At 45.7% G+C, this 19,699-nt stretch overlaps 1 protein-coding gene across 1 annotated transcript; it reads right to left on the bottom strand.

Moving 5' to 3' along the window:
* Positions 1-42: 42 nt before the first annotated feature.
* On the bottom strand, positions 43-18,760 carry RAD54L (RAD54-like (S. cerevisiae)). The gene is made up of 16 exons (XM_019474168.1): positions 18,646-18,760; positions 17,827-17,887; positions 15,910-16,045; positions 15,080-15,149; positions 12,311-12,599; positions 11,711-11,835; positions 9,746-9,896; positions 7,706-7,832; positions 5,507-5,581; positions 4,923-5,053; positions 4,707-4,817; positions 4,443-4,566; positions 4,043-4,121; positions 3,756-3,935; positions 2,142-2,305; positions 43-945 (listed from the first exon to the last, which is right to left on the bottom strand). Exons 1-16 carry the CDS (start codon positions 18,733-18,735, stop codon positions 744-746), a joined length of 2,115 nt encoding a protein of 704 aa, XP_019329713.1. The 5' UTR covers positions 18,736-18,760; the 3' UTR covers positions 43-743.
* Positions 18,761-19,699: the final 939 nt, after the last annotated feature.

The raw sequence follows: 19,699 nt of genomic DNA, 5'->3' as shown, positions 1-19,699 counted from the left end.
CTTTTGTAATGTTTTTATAATAAAAATATAACTTAAGACCCATAATGTACCAAAGTGTGAATTTTATTACTGGCTTGTAATGTGATCTAATTAAAACACTCTGCTAGATTAGGGGATCCTGCCCATAACAAAGCAAGTGGTTTTAGAAATGGAATTACCTTAATAGAGCCTGATTTCCTACTGCCTGCATGATCTTTCAGGCCAGATGTTCAACATACAAGCTGAAATTTTTTTCTCTTGTACAAAACCTCTTGTTCCCAAGTAATCAGCAAGGTTCACATTTCACAACAGAAATGGATCCTGCAAGTTTCTGATCAGCAGCTGTAAGTCCTAGCTGTCAAGGAAAAAAACATGACTGCACATCAAGTGCTATAAAACTACACGCTTAACTTAAACCTGAAGACAAAACTTGGCTGAGTAGAAGGCACAGACACCAACAGCATGAGGACCAGTGCTGAACCTGATTAAGCGCACAAGGTCTAGTGACTCCCAGTTCCCAAAGGGCTGTTTTTCAGGCACACAATATAACAGCAGAGAAAAAGACATGGACTCCTTGCTGTTGCTGTAGACTGAACAATGCCAAGGGCCTTCCAGCCTCTCGGAAACTACGCTGTTCTGCTATTCCGCAGCCACACGACAGTCCAGCAGGTACTGCTACCTACTGCCCCTTTCCTTGAAAGAGATTAAAGTGGGGTGGACTGCCACAGCAGCCTGCCCTTGCCCCCACAGGGGACAGTATCCTGTTAGGGAATCCCTCGCTGCTCCTCATGGGAGTGATGGTGAAAAGTGAAGGTGACAGCGGCATCCCATGCAGCCTTCAGCACAGAGTCCTGCAGCCCCCGCTTATCAGCGCAGTGGTTCCACTGGGAGAGGTCAGAGGTACAGTCGGACCCTTCAGGAGGGGGCCGTATCTGGTGGCCGTTCACACAGCGACGACACTTGATCCTGGAACAGAGCCAGCGCAAGGTCAGTGCAAGGTTCCTCCACTTCTTTAGCATGTGGGTTGTTTAAAAAAAAAATGCAGCCCAGTAACATTTGGATTAACTCCCCTTCACCTGCAACACTGGCAACTGGATTTTCAGACAGGATTAATTACTACCACGTTTCATTTAAACACACAACCACCTTCTGGCATGTGCGACAGATAAGAAATGACTCGCATTTTGGAAACCCTGGGGTTGTGTTTCTGGAGGCACTCCCCCTTCATGTTTAGCCATGTGGGAATGGTCCAGCAGGACCCAGAGGAAGTTCAGGAGTTTCCCCTGAAAGGTGAGGAATGTTGCTTAGAGCAGATCTCGAGTGAACACCCCTACTGCTAACACATTCTTAGCACTGCGTCAGGCTTCCCAAGTTCAAGAGTGCACACCATGCTGCAAACTGCTCCAGCCTGGCTCCCACCATGGCCACCAGGTTGTGCTCAGGCTGTTTTGGAGATGCCCTACTGAGCTGCCACATAAGGAGACAAAGAGCAGGAGCAGCCCTGCCAGCAAAGCTTGTTGCCATGCAGACAAGATACCTACATAGAGCTAAGCTTTGAGTCAGCTTAAAACTAATCCCCTTCACTTCTTGCCTGAACTAAGAGTCTTAACCTTCACAGTGAAGCATTTTCTTGCACTCCCTGTCCTCTTTCTGGTGGCTACAATACCACAGGTCTCAGGGATGGGGGAGAAGGGCAGACAATGGAGAAAAGGATTCTTTTAGTCCCCAGAACAGCACTTGGGTTGGCCTTGTGAATTCTTAGCAGATGGAGCAGCCCTGGCAGTGGAAGCAGCTCAGCATTTCAAGATCACAAACCACCAGGAGAGCGGCAAGGAAGGACCAAGTTGGGATCCACCAATTTGAACAGCTCTGACCAATTTCTCTCTTTTCATTAGCTGCATTATTTCACAGCCTCCAAACACAGGCAGCAACAAGATAGTTTGCTCACTTGTCTAGCCAGCACAGCTTTTCTAAGACAACAAAAAGGGAGGACAACAAGGAAGTGCTCATCTCCAGGTAGTTAACAGCTTCAGAAGCAGAGACACTTGAGGCCCCCTCTCTCTGAGCTTCCTCCTGCTGCCTGAGGAACCCCTGAATCAGTAGGCCAAACTGTGGAGGGTTTTTTTTGCTGACCCCATCCATTAGTCATTCAGTATACTCACTTGTCATGGGTGTCACTAGTGGTATTCTCATTCAATGTGAAGAGCTCCTTCAGCTCCCCGAGTGAGAAGTGCCTTTCTACATCCTGCTCTTCATCCACCACACAGCTGCTGAGGGCCTTCTTGTGGGTCTGGCGTTGGAATATCTTCTCCTCTATGGTCCCTGTCTACAGGAGAGAGAGTCAGAGATGAAGCACAGTAAAGGAGCACTATGTTGGGAAAGTGTCACAGATCAAACAGCAGTAAGCTGTCAGGACCATTTAGTGCCTTGCCAGACCAGTACAGAGGACAGGCAAGTTTTACTAGCTGCACTCCAACCATGTCCTATTTTGTTGCTGATCTAACCCAACTCTGCTTCTTTTGCCATTCACCGTGGCTACAGGAGCGGATCCAATGGAGATACAGAAGAGGAAGAGGTGGAGCTGCCATTTGTGGCTGGAGCTCACACACTGCACCAGCTCGTGCTGACAGGAAGGAAGGGAAAGGAGCTGAGCAGTTACAGCCATTCCCTGACAAAAAAAAAAAAAAAAACAAACCAAAAACAACACCCACACAAAAACAAACCACACAACACCAAACACAACCTCCCCCAAAAAACAGCAACAAGGGCTAGCCCTGGGTGACACGAGCATCAGCAGTATTTGCTGGTTCACCCACACACAGATCAATCACACCCGCTGTCTAGAGGGAGATGACTACTTCTAGAATAGATGTGCAAAAAGCCCAGTATGCTACATTTTTAAGGCAAAAAATCTAAGAGCAAAATGACTGTTTTGCAAACAAATGTAATACAAAGGAGGGGGGTGATTAGTCATGATTTGCAGACCGGTTTCCTATTTCTAAAAGCAAAGGAGTTCCCTGCTTCCAGGTGCAGCCAGGTCAGAGAGAGTGGAACACTATAAGGAAGAGATGGGCAAAGAACATCTGTTTTGTCAAAGTAAAATAATAATTGATCAAGGAACACAAGCTTACAAAAAAAACCCAAAACAACAAAAAACCCAACCCAAACCAAAAAAAAACCCCCACAGTCTGAAGTAATAAGAGGTGAAGGTGAACAAGGGCAGAGAGGGGACATTTCTGAGCAGTAATCACTACTGGCACTGCTGGACAAAGTGTTTCAGCAGCCTGAAAAGACTAGTCTCCTTTGTGCTTTTCCTTTACAGAGCACTACTCTACCTGCTAACTGGCAGCCCCATTCCAAAAGCTGCTGTAATTCTGGAAATACACTTGCTGTTTATTAAGCACATGTACACCCAACCAAAACAGACTGCAGCCAGACTGAAAAACAGCAACTTCGGCATCAGACACCCCACGAAATTAAAGAAGTCAGATGCCTAAATGACTTCAAAGGAGCATCTTATCTGGAAAGCCACAGTTGTTTCTATTTCTCAGAAGCCAGTCACCATTAGAAACCAAGGCCGGCAGTAATGACCCTCCAGCTTGAACCTTCATGGTTTTCCCCGGCAACACATCTAAGGGTAGGAAGCAATTAAGTTCCAATCAATTCTGGTCACCAACACAAAAGACTTCTTCCCCTTCTGGTCCCAATCACGGCAGCTGCAGTCTGGGCTGGCACCAAGAACTCCATGTTGAGGAGGTGAGAGGAATAAGACTCACTGAAAGCAGTCGATAGATGTAGCATGTCTTCTTCTGGCCATCCCGCCACACACGAGCCATGGCCTGCTCATCATTAGCTGGATTCCAGTCTGGGTCAAACATAACCAGTCTGTTAGCCCCGATCAAATTCAAACCGCAGCCACCTGCTTTGCTGCTTAACATGAAGATAAACTCAGGGCTCTGTGGAAAAAGGCAGGCTTGGATTAAACTACAGAGGCAGCCATACTTTTACTCACAGCATTCAGAACTGGCAGGAGAGCTGCTTACATCTGGCAGGTTCTACTTACTGATGGGCTGTTGAATCGCTCCACAATCTTTGCTCTCTTTTTAATGGACATGGTGCCATCCAGCCGGACATATAAATACCTAGAATATACAGCATTTACCACAATCAGACAGACTGCTGTGACCTTTAGAGCATCCTACTCGAAAGAGAAAAATCATTCACAAACAGCCTTGTAACAAGGGCCTAGGCTTTAGGAGCTTTTGCAGAGGGCCAGAGCTTTTCTGCTGAGTGACCCTAGCAGCCAAAGCACAAGTCACATTAGTTCCGATTCAGGAACATTGAGGTAAAAGACAGATCACAAGTTCCTGCTGACAGAAACTTAAAAAATAGCCAGTTTCTTTTACAGTGTAGGCTGCAAGTACAGTCTCGCAGAATTAAACAAATGAAGCCCAAAGACAAACCTTCTGTTCCTGCAGAGCTTTTCAAATAGGTCCAGTGTCTGAGTGTAGTTAGACACTAAAACTACCTTGTCATTACTGGTGCTTTTTGTAACAGCAAGGATGTAGTCCAAAACCAGCATCTTTCCTGGATAAAAAAGAAAGAAGAAAGCTAGAGCAGAAGTTCCCAAATTCCAGACCTTGGAGAGGCACTTGATAAGATGCTAAATACAGTCTCATGGTTGCCCGTGTTAGGCAGCACATTTGTACTGTGGAGTTCCACAGTACCTGAAAGCTGGGGCTCCACAGATTTGGTGCTGTACCCAGCAGGGAACAAGTCCAGGGCTCCCGTAAAACCTTCTTCCTCTTCCACACACTTATCATGGATAAGAGCAGGGTCTGGAGAACAAACAGAGCTCAGACTGTGGAGTGCACAAGGGAGACCAAAAAAAACCCCACCAACAGTGCAAAAACCGAACCCATTACATGACTGGAACAACTCACGATTGCAGAGCTTCTTCAGGGAAGTGATGGAAGAGAGAGATGACACACTGATTTTGCCCTCCTTCAGCTCCTCCGCTGGCTTGGCTTGCTTCAGGAAGTTCTTATACAGCTCAGCCTGCAGAGGTGTCAGTCTGAAACAGAACAAGAGCTCTGCAGTCCCAGCCTGCCCCCAAACCAACCCCATCCTTCCTCCTCCATCCACACGGAGTGTTCCTTTTAGCTCCAGTGCTCAATTTTTTAGCTACAGCACAGACAGCCTAGAACCGCCTCCAAGGGTGATGGTAGAGCATTGATATCTCAGCCCAGAGCTGGAAGAGAAGCTTGCAGATACTCTGCACGGCCCAGGGCTCTGCTGTACACGGCTGCCCAGAGCACACCAGCTGGCTGGCAGAACCACCAGCTGTGGGTTGTCAATCCCTGCTTCAGGAGGAAAAAACAACATAGTGCCAACGGCTACAATCTCTTTTTTAGAGGGAAGCAGTCACCATAAGCGTTGAAGGGATTTTTGCAACTTTTTAGTCCTTCCTGTTGCTCCTCCCTTTTCCCCCTCCCTTTTCCTAGGTACAGTACAAGCTTTTTGGTACCTGCAGCAGACCACCTGCTCAATCTTCACCGGCAGGTATTTGGAGAGGATGTCTGAAGTTCTTCGGATTAAACACCTGCAGGGAGGGAAATGAAGATCAGATGCTTGGATGACATCAAAACTCTGTTTTATCAGTATTATTCCTCACGAGCTCAACACAAAGTCCCTTTGATATCTAATCTCCAAAAGTCTGTGACAGTCCAACACAAGGCAAAGGCCAGACACCCACCATCCACACTAAGCCACACTGAGAGACTCCATCAGCCCATGCTACAGAGCCCAATATAACCCACTGTCTTTGTGAGGCTTCCGGATTTGGTTCATAAGATTTGGAGGGATCAGGCATAATTCCACCTAACAGAGCCCAGTCCCTTACGAGAGAAACTCATCTCTTCCTCAGACTACCAACGGCATTCTCAACTTGAGCTACAACACATCAGTGGCACGGACAGCAAACAAGGACAGGATTTAACCACCACACACCATGGACATAACCCAAAGTACAAGCAGGCAGCTTCCCACGTAATAACTTAGAAGCCATCCTCAGCCAAGATGGGTTCATTGTCTGGCCCAAGATTTCAGCAAAGGGCATAGCCTTTGGGGCTCTAGAAATGCCCCATGGAGTGGTTCTACCACACTTCAGAAAAGATGGGATGGACTAGAAAAATTGCTGAACTGAGTAACCAGAATAAGAAAGAGGTGCAGAAACCCAGTTCTGCCAGGAAAAATAAAAAATATGATGTTATGAAACCTATAGAAGACAGACAGCAGGGATACATGACAGCCCCAAAATCTGTCAAAGGCTGTTAAAGAAAGGAATAATCTGGTCTCCAAACCCATAAGCAGTAGGATGAAAAGTAACAGGCTTAAAGATTTACATTACACATTAAGAGCATTTTCTAACTGCGAAGACAGTGACGCCCTGGAAAAGGTGTCCTGGGGAATTTGTAAGGTTTTCAGTGCTGGGTGGGGGTTAAAAGTAAGGGACGGTTTAGGTCTAACACCTTCTACCTTGGGACAGCAAGATGGATTAGACGCCTCCCCCAGGCCTCTTCCAGCCTTAGACCTATGATTCCACATTATCTTCACATCACTGTCTCATTTGTAATTCCTACAAAATTCAACTGATTCATCTGTTACTACTTATGTGCTTTATCTTCCCTATTTGTGTATCACGACTGTTGCACAATAAAGGAAAGGACACAGACCTCGACACAGCCAGGCACAAGCGTTCCTGAACACACTTTTACACCCATTTTCCATCAACTATAAAAAGAAATAACTGCACTTCAAGAAGGAATAAGCTCTTCTCCTCCCAACCTTTCCTTTCCCTAGGCTTCTGCAAGCTGACCCGAGACAAGGTCAGGGCTGTCTTTACAGAGAGGCTGTACTCAGTGTGAAATGCAATTTACCATAACTGTGAACTGCAGGATTGTATTAGTGATGGTTGCAAAAGTTCAGATTGAAAAAAAAAAAGAAATGAAGACACCAGCAATGCTGAGAATTCAAAAGAGTCTCTAGTAAGAGTTCTTATAGAGGGAAGCGATTGACAGCAGATGTGGATAAACTGGTTGTATTCATGAATAGAAAAGAAACCAGGTTTAAACAAATACCAAAAATCAACCAAAGAGAAATAAGACAGCATTTTACATCACAGAGGTGCTTCTTGGGGATCAAAAGTCATATCTCTGACCCTAATAGTCTAATCCCATTAGCCCTACAGAGCCAGCACACCTATGAAAGTGTGAGCTGGACTCTTCTGTGACTTCGCAATCAACAGCAAAACTGAGCGACATTCCTTATACTCCTTCTGTCTGCCACTATACATCTGGGCTGGATGGATCCCAAGTCTGACCCAGTCTACACTGTAGTTATGTTAACACAAATAAAAGGATGCTACCTGACTGTTCAGATCCCAGGAGAAAACAGAAACATAAGAGTCAAATCATGATTCAGTATCTGAGTGCATTTGCTTGGGGGTGACTGCAGCTAACTGTGCCATTTCAATGTGCTATTTTTCAGACTAAACCTACATGCTATGTAGATTTCTTAGGCAATAAATACTTGCACAATCACTTGCTGAATAGACCTAACTGGCAAGAGAATTCATTACAGCTACAACTGTAATTTGGAGAGACACCAGCGCACAGCAAGGGTTTATGCAAAAGCTCTGCAAAGAGAAGAGGGATGAAGTTCACACCTGTTCACAATGCTGATCAGCTCTTTAAGCCTCTCTTCTCCTTTGTGTCGCTCAGCTTCACTTGCATCTGCATCTCTGCCTTTCAAGATGGGAATTTCAAAATGTCTTTTAAATTCCTGTGCAGTCCCTGTACAAAACAGAAGTGAAAAGGTGACAACTACTACCAAATAACCTTTGATCAGTACCCCACAAGCCCAGTTATCATACCACAAGCACGGGGCCCATCAGGTAAAACAAACTCTCGCCCCGTCGGTATGATTTGTTTTCCTTTCTAGCCAGGAAAGATTCAAACAAGGCAGGCAAATCTGTACAACGGAAAATCATTTTGTACTCCAACAATGCACTGCCAAAGGTCATACAATTTTAGTTAAACGTGAGACCAGTCAGGCATGTATGTTTTTGCTCACATTCCAGCTATACTTTTACTCCCAGATTTTGTCCTTGCAAACAACAGCACAGGCATTACGTGTGCCTGTTCCAAAGTTATCTGTAATCAGTTGCTTATTACTGGTCACAGGCTGAAAGTGAGAAAAATGACTACTGCATGCATGCAGCTTTGCTGGCAGTAGTTACAGTATTAACCTCATCTCAGAAAGAACAAACTGGAAGTACAGGGAGACTAGTCTTGCCTAAAGTACAGGTCAAGGGGGCAGGGGAAATCACATCAGCTCCCTGTAATAACTACCCAAAATTGAAGCACATGGAAAAAGCAGATGTAGAACATCTACCACCCCCTCCCATCCTTTCCTTGAGAAATCCTGTGGGCAGAACAGCTGAACAGAAAAAGATACAGCCCAAATGCTGCTTGTAAGACTAAGAATCTAATGAGTGGTGTTTAACTAGAGCTGTGCGTGCACTAGAATTAATGAGAAGCCTCTTGGACTGGATGCCAAACAATCCGAGAGAAACATGGGTGACAAGTTACAGCAACAAGGAAATGATTTACAGATTGGTTTATTTTCATTCCTTGACGGAAAAAATGACCTCTCTTGACAAAGACAAGCCGCTCCACACTGGAAAGCAGTAGACCTGCTCCTAACCCAGTGATGCAGGAGAGGATGTAAAGACTACTTTACTTTTAAAATTATAACAGAGCTCGCAGACGTAAGTAGAGCATAGGAGCCAGAGGCAGAATATTTCAGTCTGCTACCAGCAATTGTAGAAGGCATTTGATCCTGAAGACTCACAGTAATCAGTATCCCTCCTCCAGACTCTTTTCTTTCTATCTCAGATGAAGTTAACCCCATATTCACAGGCCTCCCTTGCCTTAAAAAACAAGAGCAGACTTAACTCCAAATGCTAGACACCACACTCAGCTTTCTCTCAGATTATCTGAAAGCGGGACAGCAGACCGCCAGGAATTCAGGCTTTGTTGCCTAACTCTGCCACAAGGTACACCATTCCACCTTGCACCAGTCACTTCAACCTCCTGTGCCAGATGCATACGAGAGAGAGAGAGCAGGGAAAAGCTGTCTCCCAGGCTGCCTCTGTACTCAACACAGAGAGCATGCCATGTCAAACCCTCCTCTCCACAGAGCCTCTCCTACAAAGACATCATTCCTGGCTTAGGTTTCTGAATTTGCTATAGCCTGGGAGTGTTGTGGGAAGTACCATTATGAGCTGGCTCTTCCTGCCCAGGAACTCCTGCAGTATCTCCAAGGACTTATCGTCAGAGAAACTCCTAGCCTACATGGACATTTTGGCTGACCAGTATAGCTACACAAGATCAGCCATGTAGTACTCAGGCTTATATATTCATTTTACCTTAATAATTAATTCCCCTTCCAAAACACCTGTTAGACTGGTGTACTTTAAATTACAATCTTCTTGAAACAGAACTCTGGTGATATACAGCTTCTACAATAGGGGATCCTGATCTAGACTTTCTGGATACAAACTGAAGGAGAATAAGTCTCCAAACTGTACATGACCTTTCCTCTCACTAATGTCTTGGTTGCTGCTTTTACTGGCACTGGTAGCTAGGGGAGGCCTTGCCATCAACTTCCCCCCTCTGTCATGTCTCACACATTCGTGTCTTACCTAAGATGCCTGAATTGACGAAGTGCACCAGGCTGAAATATTCAAGCAGGTCATTCTGAATGGGGGTGCCTGAGATAAGGACTCGTCGAGGTGTATTTAAGCTGTTGAGAGCCTGGTATGTTTGGTTTTCAGAGTTCTTCAGTCTATGGCCCTTTGAAAAAAGAAAAAAGGAATGAAGCTGATAAATCCAGTGGCCCTGATGGGAAGCAGCTTGGAGATCCTCATCAACACTGACATGCTGTATCTCCCACAAGGCATCTCACCACTTTTCCCATTCCTGGTAGTGGACTAAGTGTTGTACGTGTATTCAACTGCTGACAGACTTCTTTCAAAGGCAAGAATCTGGTGGGAAACCTGAAGCCATTACGTGAGGAAACATGACATTACAAGCTTCCAAGACTAGGTACATCTGAGTCACACCCAGGCAAGAGGGCCTACCATGAAAATAACCACCACCACGTGGTCTAACTATAAGAACTGTTTCCTGTTCAAAGATGGGGACATTTTCAGCTACCAACTAACTACTGGTCCAGAGTTCAGTGCCATTGCATCACTAAAGGTCAAGATCACAAGCCATTCAGACCACCTATATCCAGGACTGCCACGCCTTTGCACACTAATAAAAAGAGGTTCTGCACCTCTTACAGGGGTAATCTCAATACAGGCCCCATTTCCCATGCCTGGGAAAAGCAACTTAATTAGCATCTGAGTGCTATGCTGTAGGACAAAGCATAAGTGATGAGATGCTTTTTACAAGTGCCAGACCACACCACTGTATTTATTTGGAACATACGGAAGACACAAGGCCAAGGACCTGCATTCCCAGCATCCCTAGCTGCTGGCCCCATCCCAGGGGCACTGAGAGGTGTGGGAGTTACACTTGTGAGGATGCTTGCTCTTTTTAACCTCCCCTGAGCACTGTTCTAGCAAATACAAAACCAAACCACTGGGTGGCACCGCTATTTAACAAATCCCCTCTAACTGGCAGTGGCAGACACCTGAACCGTGGCTGAGGCCCGCAGCTTGATCGTTTCAAGGAGGCACAGGACACTTGTTTTGTTTTGTCCTTCAGAGCATCTCTGGCTCTCACTACCTATAACCACAAATAGGGAGCAACAAATGACAAAACAACTCCATTTCAGCCATGTGAAAGCAGAGCTTGACAACACAGGCTTGGCAAACCTAGATCCAGCAGTCAGCGAACAGGGAGTCAAGCCAGGTCTGTCCCTTCTTGAAGAAGAAACACATGAGGTAACTCCTCACCCAGCTCACCTACCTCTGCCCCAAGCAGGAGGCTACAGAGAGGGGAAGAGGGTCCTGCCATGGGAGTGCCCTTCAAACTCCCGCACAAGCACTGAATAAGATGGCCAGATAAAATGGCTGACAGCAGCCAACGCTACACACAAGAGCATGCTGAATCACAGAATCATTTACGTTGGGAGAGACCTCAGGAGTCCCCAGTCCAACCTCTTGCTCAAAACAGAGCCAAGTTAAAAATTACTGGGCAGAACATGAGGCCAGGCCAAACAGAAAGCACTTCTCACTTTAGCAAAGACAGACACAAACAAATGAAAACCAGATCAGTGAGCCAGGGCACTACCATCCCAACAGATTAAGGTCTCTTTCAGAGTCAGAGGCAGGCTGTGGACCTCCTTTCTGCTACATATTTCACATCGAGAGGACCCTAGTAGGTGCCCCCACCCTGCCAGGGACCTATGAAGTGGTCAGAGTTACCACCACCTGGATTTTCTTCATATCTCAGCTCCTGAAAACACCCTCTCTTGTTCAGGCTCAGCCAGTATGGATGATCCGGTTACCCAGCGCCTCTCAAACACCAGAATGCATGCTGTCCACAGCTAAACCTTGTTTCCCACTGCCCTCCCTGCTTTTAAGAAAGCTGAGCCAGTTTTGCCCAGATGTCAAGAAAACATCAGGAACAGATTCTCTTTAAAGGTTCCCCTGTACCTCATCACATATGACCAGCCCAACACTGCCCTTCTGTACTGCCTCGGCGTGGAGTCGGAAGGTCTCGTAGGAGATGATCAGGATGGGTGAAGGCACTCGCAGGCCACGCTGGTTCATAAAGCCAACTGTGGAGGGAAAGGGGGAAAAGGAAATAAAAAGGGATGAGGAAAACTAATAGAAAAGGGTTCAAGCTCTGTAGTCAAAACTTTTGCCTTAAAAATCTAGGAAAACCTGTCTGTTGCATTTACTCTGTAGCATCCCTTCCACCCACATATACCCATGCTCCCTTGCCCACAACTGTCCCCATTTCCATCCCCCTCCCACCTCTGCCCACTCCTTTCCTGGCTTCTGGCTGGAGCAAAGAAGAGGCACTGGGACTGCCCTAACTTAAGCACATGACTGGACTTGAATTATTCCAAAAGATCAACTATTACCAAACAAGCAAAGGCCTGATCTAAATATGTTAGTGGAGAGACTTTCATCAGTCTCCTGAGCTCTAATGACAGCTCAGAGATGTTCACATGAGCTGCTGTAGGCTTCTTCCAATGCAAGATTTTGACCTAAGCCAGCCAACCGCACCGTTTGCAAACATTTCTGTACCTAATTTACGGTCAATCTCTTCTTTGGAGCCTCCATCAATGGCCAACGGCTGGATCCTTCCCCCCAGCCATTTCTCTACTTCATTGTACCAGTTTCTCACCAGGCTGGAGGGAGACACCACCATGGCTTTCTCGATTTCAGGCTTGCAGTCTGGACTTTGCCGGAGAAGCGTCCACATGAGTGTGATGCACTGCAGGGTTTTGCCCAGCCCCATTTCGTCTGCCATGATACAGCCATGACTCCCAGGGATCCGCCGGCTTGTCACACAGTCCCAGAGGAATTTCACTCCCTGCCAAAAAATTGTTCTCTCAGAGCAGGATGGGGACACCAGCAGAATGACAGCTTCATTACAGCTTCATTACCACAACGCACAGGACTGATCCTACAACAAACAGCAAATCTGTGTAGCACATCCCTGGGGACATGCAGTGTTCTAATGAGACAGAGTGAAATCACCCGAGACTCAGGAAAAATGCAGGCACATCTGGTTTGGAACAACATTACTGGTGCCAAAACGTACCTCATAACATGCACAAAATCTTACTACATTTTAACTGTACAATTATAACTAGCTTCCTGAGATAAACTCCCAGAAATTTCTACCCTTGGCTGCAGTAGATAGGCCCAGGCCATCAGCTAACCTGCATCAATCACTGCAAACAGGTTAATCATCTTAACAACACCCAATTAGGTAGTTTTAAAAACACAGAATCACAGAGTGAGCAGAATTGTTTCTGCTGCCTGATTAACTCCCAGAATACCCTCAGCAGCCCTCATCGCTTCTGCCTAGAAGCGCAATGACTCACCTGGGGACTCAAGGTCCAAAGCAGATTTAGTTTCAGAGAAGACACAGGGCTGAGGTTATAGCCCACGTCATATGGTGGGAGAAGAGCTCAGCCCTGCATTAGGCTCTGACATGTCACCAAAGACAGATAAAAGGGAAAAAAAAGAGACAGCCTCTGCAAAATGTTCCTCTATCATGTGATGAGAGAATCAGAGAAAACCAGGTCATTGTGCTGAGAACGTACAAGCTCCCTGCATTGTGTCAACAGAGCAGGGAGTGAGGGACACAACCTAAACACACCTGGACGGATTCACCCCTCTGTGCTCCACTATTTAGGACTGGAAGATGAAGGTGCAAGTGAAGGTCCTCCAAGTCCTTTTCTTTCTTTCTTAGGCCCTTAACAACAGGTTAAGGAAGTTTATTTAAGCCAGTTGAACAATTATGAAATACATTACTGACTAAAAGAGTGCATTTGACTGGGGATCCAGTTGGATAACCTCCCAGCAACTGGGCAAAAGACATGACAAAGACGGAGCGAAGCTGTACAAGTCTGGGAGCATCACCTGAATAAAGCAGCGCAGGAATCTTAGCAGGCAAAGACTTATTAGTCAGACTAGAACAGAGACTGCTTTATCAGAGATATCTAGCTGTCAAAAAACAGACAGTGTGCCTAGGGCACTAACATAACTATCGTTACTTGACAAAAGCACCAGCAGGCAGTATCTTACCCAAAAACAGAGTGCCTCCAGCTATGTAGCCAGAGACGAGCATTACACTGGGTCACAGGTTCAATACCAACTCTGAGATAAAAGTACAAGCTAGGAGCAGCCTACAGCACTCTCAGAGCCATCTGAAGATCTCCCATGCAGGGACACATCCAGCTTGACCTGCTTAGCCTGCAAGATCAGCAATCACAGCTTCCATCTGTGCTGCCTCTAGGCTTAAACGATAATATACTGCATCTGTGATGAACTTCAAACTGTCCAGATACCTACATTAGCTATTTGGAGATTAGTACACGCTGCTTCAATATTGTGATGTTGCCCATATTTATGATACAAAATGTTTTTCAGCACTCTCCACTGGCGAATTCCAAGTCTATGTAGGTCATGGACAGCTCACACCTACAAAGGGTAGCCTCTGAATAAAGTGCAATGAAGTAGGAATCTACTCCGCACTGTGTTGGGAACCATGGTACCAGAAAGAGCAGCTTCAGTGTTTCCTGGCTCAGACTGCGGATCCAATTAATTCTGCTGCCCAGCAAAACACAGTGGTGGACAGTCTGCCGTGCCAACTCAAGATTGGGCTGCAACATAATTTATTGCAACCATATCCCATCACCTTCCACACCGCGTTGCACTCAGCAGAGCTACATCTCCAGACTTCAAGATAAGTAAAGGCTGGACTTTCAGCCCTGACTCTGCAAGATTCCATCTCCCTGCAGAATCTGGTCTTTTCCTAAGGTATCATTGGTGACACAAAAGTCAGCCAACACGCCTTCCTAGACCTGTGCAACCAGTGCACGATGGTCACAGGAACTCCCCAGTTTCCACTATCAGCTCACCTGACCTACAACCCCACAGAGAACACACCTGTGCATTAGGCAGCATCATGTTTAGGCTGGGAGTGCTCTGACCCGCTAGACCAGAGGCAAGAGAAGAGAAACTTCTTATCCACAAGAAAGCAGTAAATTTCCACATTTTTAAGGGCAAACAGGACTGTTGTAATACTCCCAGCATGTCCTCTCGCTTAACACAGGACAGAGAGTATTTGCAGCATTCAGGCCTCTAAGAAGATGGTTAAAACAAGTGTTTCACTTTGCAGTTGCAACAGGTTAGAGTCTGTTAGACTGTCACAGACTGTTAGTCTGCGAGGTCTATGTAGACCTCACAGTTGCTGGGTTACAATTGCAGCAGAGGAACTACAGCTTTTTGAAATGCACCAAGTCCTCCAGCCATACCCTCAGGTCCCGATGGAAAACTTACTTCTCTCTGATGGGGCCGTAAAACACGGCTGAGGACAGGATCCACCACAACATGGACAGGTGCTTTGTCCCTGCAGGAGGCAGTCAAGGAAGAAGACAGTGTGATTAATGAACTCGGCACAGCATATGTTTAGTTTTTTTAAAATCTCACTGCTATACTGAGGACTCCCCAGTGGCATGAGGGAAGCAACTGCCAACAAGAAAGTGAGAAATGGAGTAATTCAGTTTTGAGAATGAAGTCACAGGGGCCTGATCTACAACCTAAAACATCAGTGAAACCATGTATTTGGGCTGTGGTTAGAACAAGGGCAGAATGTGGTTCAGAGACACAGTTTAAGTGTCATTATTATTTTCCTTGTTTCAATAACAATATTGTAACTGCATTACTGGAGAGAGGAACCCCTTCCTCTGTCCATGAAGATCCAGCTGACAGGCCTTTTAAGTCATAACAACAGCACAGAAGGAACTACTTAAAAATAAAAACCATTAGGCAGCCTAACGTTTGACTGTCAGTCATCTCCCTTTGCTTGTCCCTAGATGTTGATGTTTCCTGACTAACAACTAAGCCGTAAGATTTTTCTAAGCAGCTTCTCCACGTGTGCATCCTCATTCCCTGCATGAAACAGCCTGTGGAAGAACACAAACAATCTGGCATGGGTACATTCCTTCTTTGATTGTTACCATATCTGAACCAATTCAGAGGCAGAATACTTGGAACCAAACTTCCCTTGATGTTCAGACCCCAGTTCAGACACATTTGGGAAGAAAGCACACAAATCTACACCTACAAGGAGGTCAGAGCTGAAGCATTTGTGCCAGGTGATGACTCACTTGTCTATTTTCAGCTGGTCGTGGGCACTCAGCAGCGGGGGCTCGTATAGAATCAGAGCTCCTTCCTCAAAAGGGTCATGGAGAGGACTCCTCAGCCCTGCCCGTTTGATACCCAGCGCGCGCAAGCCCAGTGGCCCTGAAAGCAAACAAAGGCACAACTCAAAGAACAACTTCTTCCTGAAAGAAAGCAGAGCCTTGCAGAAGACTGATTACGTTTAGGAACAGTGAATTAATTGGGTGCTGGAGTGGAGATGCAGGCACAACTAGTGCAAACAGCAAACCTACGCAGGGCAGTTGTTTGGCAGCACTCTGCCAGCACACAGTGGGTAGCTCTGCAGCAGGAAAGAATAGAATGAAGGAACAGAGGCAACGATGGAGCAATGGCACTGCCCACCACATTGGGTGCACCAAAATGGGTACGACTGGGTGCAGCAGATGCCATATATGCTGACACACAACAGTATAAGCTCTCTTGCAAGGTGACCGACGGCTTCGTCCCAGATCTGTGCCACTGGCATCCAACCATAAACAGGCACAATGTCTCCCTCAGCTATCTCTGGGCATCGCAGCTACTCCTAGTACCCAAAGGTTGTTGTTCTAGTTCTTTGAAAGACAAGCAGGGTTCCAGAATGTATGCCTCAGCAGCTCAGTAAATACATTCCCACACACATAGTATATACTGGGTCAAATCCTCTTTTTGGATCACCTAACCCAGACTTAGCCAGAGTTGTAGCTTTAATGCAAGGTCAGGAATTGATCTTTAACAGTGATGAAGTTTTACAGTATCATAGTTAGCGCCATACTGCCATTACCTACTCTAGGGTATTATTTTCTTTCTGCTGAGCAATAGTAGATGTTTGGCCTTGAAGCCAATTTCTGTGAAAAGCAGAAACCAAGCATGAGTCCCTTTTTCTAGTATTATATTTTGATGTCACAGTTTTGGAATGGAGATGAACACAAAAAGAACATGCATAGAAATCCCTTTTCCCATCAAAACGTAGGCAACTCTGCTCCCAGGATTGATTTTGCTTGGGAAAGATTCAAGCAGGGTCAATTTGCCCGCTGCTTGCTAAAGCTCCTTGCGAAATGAGAGCGTATCACAAGCTGAGGCAACCGTGCACGGCACGCCAAGAAAAGAGCACATGAAACAGCCTCATCATCCAATTAAGAGAGGAAGATAACAGCGACAGAAAGCAGCTACCCCAGTTACAGTTGTTTCAGCCTCCTGACAAATCTGCTTTCCCACAAGCTAACTTTGTCAAACTCTTTTGGGGCTTGTCATTTCATAGTCAGTGTCTGCTTACAGACTACTTTTATAACTAAAGTTTGAGCGAAACATTGATCTGCATTTGAATTTTTCGGCTGGAGGGTGAAGGGGAAGAAGGGGACAAGAACAGGCCCATTTGTTTCTGAGATCTTGTGTTTCACTGATTCAAACCAGCTGAGGCTTTGAATTTCAAAACTGCCTTGCTTTGAAGATCACCTTGAGACTCAACACACCAAGCCAAGTAGAAAGAAAGCTGGCACATATTATCTTTTTCACCTCCAGCCTTCTGTCTGTTAGTATCATCAGGGTATTATTTAGATGGTAAACCTTCATCGCTTGGAATTCATCTTGCTTTTGTATTTGTGATATGGTGCAAAATCTTCTGGCACTACATCAAATACATAGCAGTAAGAATACAAAATCCAATTCTGAAATGTAGGATTATCCAAACTAAACACTAGTAAGAAATATGAAGACTTTGCTAATGTGCCAGGTTTGTTTTTTTTTTTCCAAAGTTAAGTCAGGATTTCTGGAACATAGGCATCGGTGCAAAAAATAATAATCCTCACAGATATATTTGACAGGCCCAAGCATCATCTGTTTTACCCGAGTCAGCCAACACAGATGATCCTTAAACCTCTTCATCTTACCTTTATAATTTGGAATGGGGACTTTGAAGGGTTTGGACAAAATGCTGCGGATAAAAGCCTCCTAGGAATTCAGAAAGAAAACACACTTAAGAAGTCTGAAATCAGAGATTGCTCAAGAAGGCAAACCCAGGACATTTTTTGAGAACTCAATTTTGCCAAGTGCTGAGAGTCCCTCTATTCAAGCTTCAACTCCAACTGTTTTCAAGAATATCCAAAAGGAAGAAAGTAACAAACCAGCACAATTCCCCCTGCCAACTCTGCTTTTCAAAACTATTTTCCTTTGGGTTTTCTAATGCATGAAATTGATTTTTCATAACTCCCATCTTCTCAAATCCACTCACATTATTCACTTCTTTAAATGCTATTGCTTCCCCCTGCCTTGGTAACTCAGTCAGGCAATTCATTTCCTCTAAAGGAGCTGGGTTACCGTTGTAGAAACATCCATGCCGGACCAGCAAGCACCCAGCCAGTCCAGCACCCAGTCTCCAGCAGTGGAAGTCCAGAGAGAACCAGGCAAGCAGACAGCACTTGAGCTGCCTGTATGGAAAGCTACCCATGTCCCTGGGCACTGTCCTTCACCTAGACCCCACCAAACTCTCTTATTCAGGATTTCCATTATAGAAAGTACCCCCACCACACCCCCTTCAACATTTAATGGTTGCAGCTAGCAAGAGGTGCATCCTAAAGACTCTATGTATGTGTGGCACTTCCATAACACCTCTGATTAAATGGGTCCATGGAAGCATTTGGACTCCCTTGATGAATGAGCTGCATACGCAATCCACCTGCTACGGTGTACTAGCAGTAACACCCACTTACATGTTGACTGCTATCCAGGCAGTGAGGCCTATTGGTCAGCTGAGCCAAGGGTTTCCGGAAAGGCGACCTGTAACATTCTCCGCTCTCCATCTCACTGACAGGCTTCTGTCTCTTACGAGTCTGAAAAACAGAATCAAGAAAAAACAACTCAGGGGCAGCTGGTGAGACCAGAAGATAGATGCAATGCTGTCACACTCAGTAAGCACCTAACCACACAGACAATCCACCCAGCCAGCTGAGTATCTCCGAACAGACACAATCATTACTCACCCCCACTGCCAAAGGACAGAGCCGGCAACACCACCAAGGTCACCATGGTCTACAGTTTAACCTGCATTAGGGCTAAAATATTCTCCTAATTACAAAAATAGCTACCACCTTTCAATCTGTAAAAGAGCAGGCTGGTCTGTACTAAGATTCGTGCTCCCTCCTCCCCGAAAAAAGCAGAAGGGAAAAAAAGGAACAGTCAATAGCACAGAACAAACTACATGAAAGTCCCCAGAGGTTCCCACGGCATCTGTTGTTACACAGGTGAAAGGCCTCACACTGAAATCTAAATTTCACTTAGTGAGGCATGAAGATAAATAAGTCATTGATCTGTTTCCTGTTTTAACAGTTCTCTTCAGATTGAGGCATGGTTTTAACCACCTGCTGGCACAGAAAAAGGGATTTGACATAGAAAGCACTAGATGAGACTCTTTGACCTGTATGACATAGAGCATAGCATCATAACATTCTGTTTTGTCTTAAACATCTACTTATTCATAGTTACCAGCCCTCTCACAAAACACTTGGAAGCTCTCCCAGGGACAGTTTTTTTCCATAACTACAAAGCATCATCTATACACAACGATGTTCTTCTACCAGCTACATGCCCAGAGACAAGTTTTCCCCAAACAGATGAAAACGGCGTGAACCTGGGGCCTGATCCGCAATCCCCAGAAGACAGGGGCGATAACAGACCCCGATCAGGCACCAGGGACAGACCTGGGCAGCAGCGGGTCCCCGGCCACCGCACCCCACATCCCTCTGCCCATGGCTGGAGAGGCTCCGC

This window comes from Aptenodytes forsteri, unplaced genomic scaffold (assembly GCF_000699145.1).
Source record: "Aptenodytes forsteri isolate BGI_AS27 unplaced genomic scaffold, ASM69914v1 Scaffold119, whole genome shotgun sequence".
Taxonomy (NCBI): domain Eukaryota; kingdom Metazoa; phylum Chordata; class Aves; order Sphenisciformes; family Spheniscidae; genus Aptenodytes; species Aptenodytes forsteri.
Note: the sequence above shows the minus strand (reverse complement) of the source record. Positions and strands in the feature narration are given on the sequence as shown.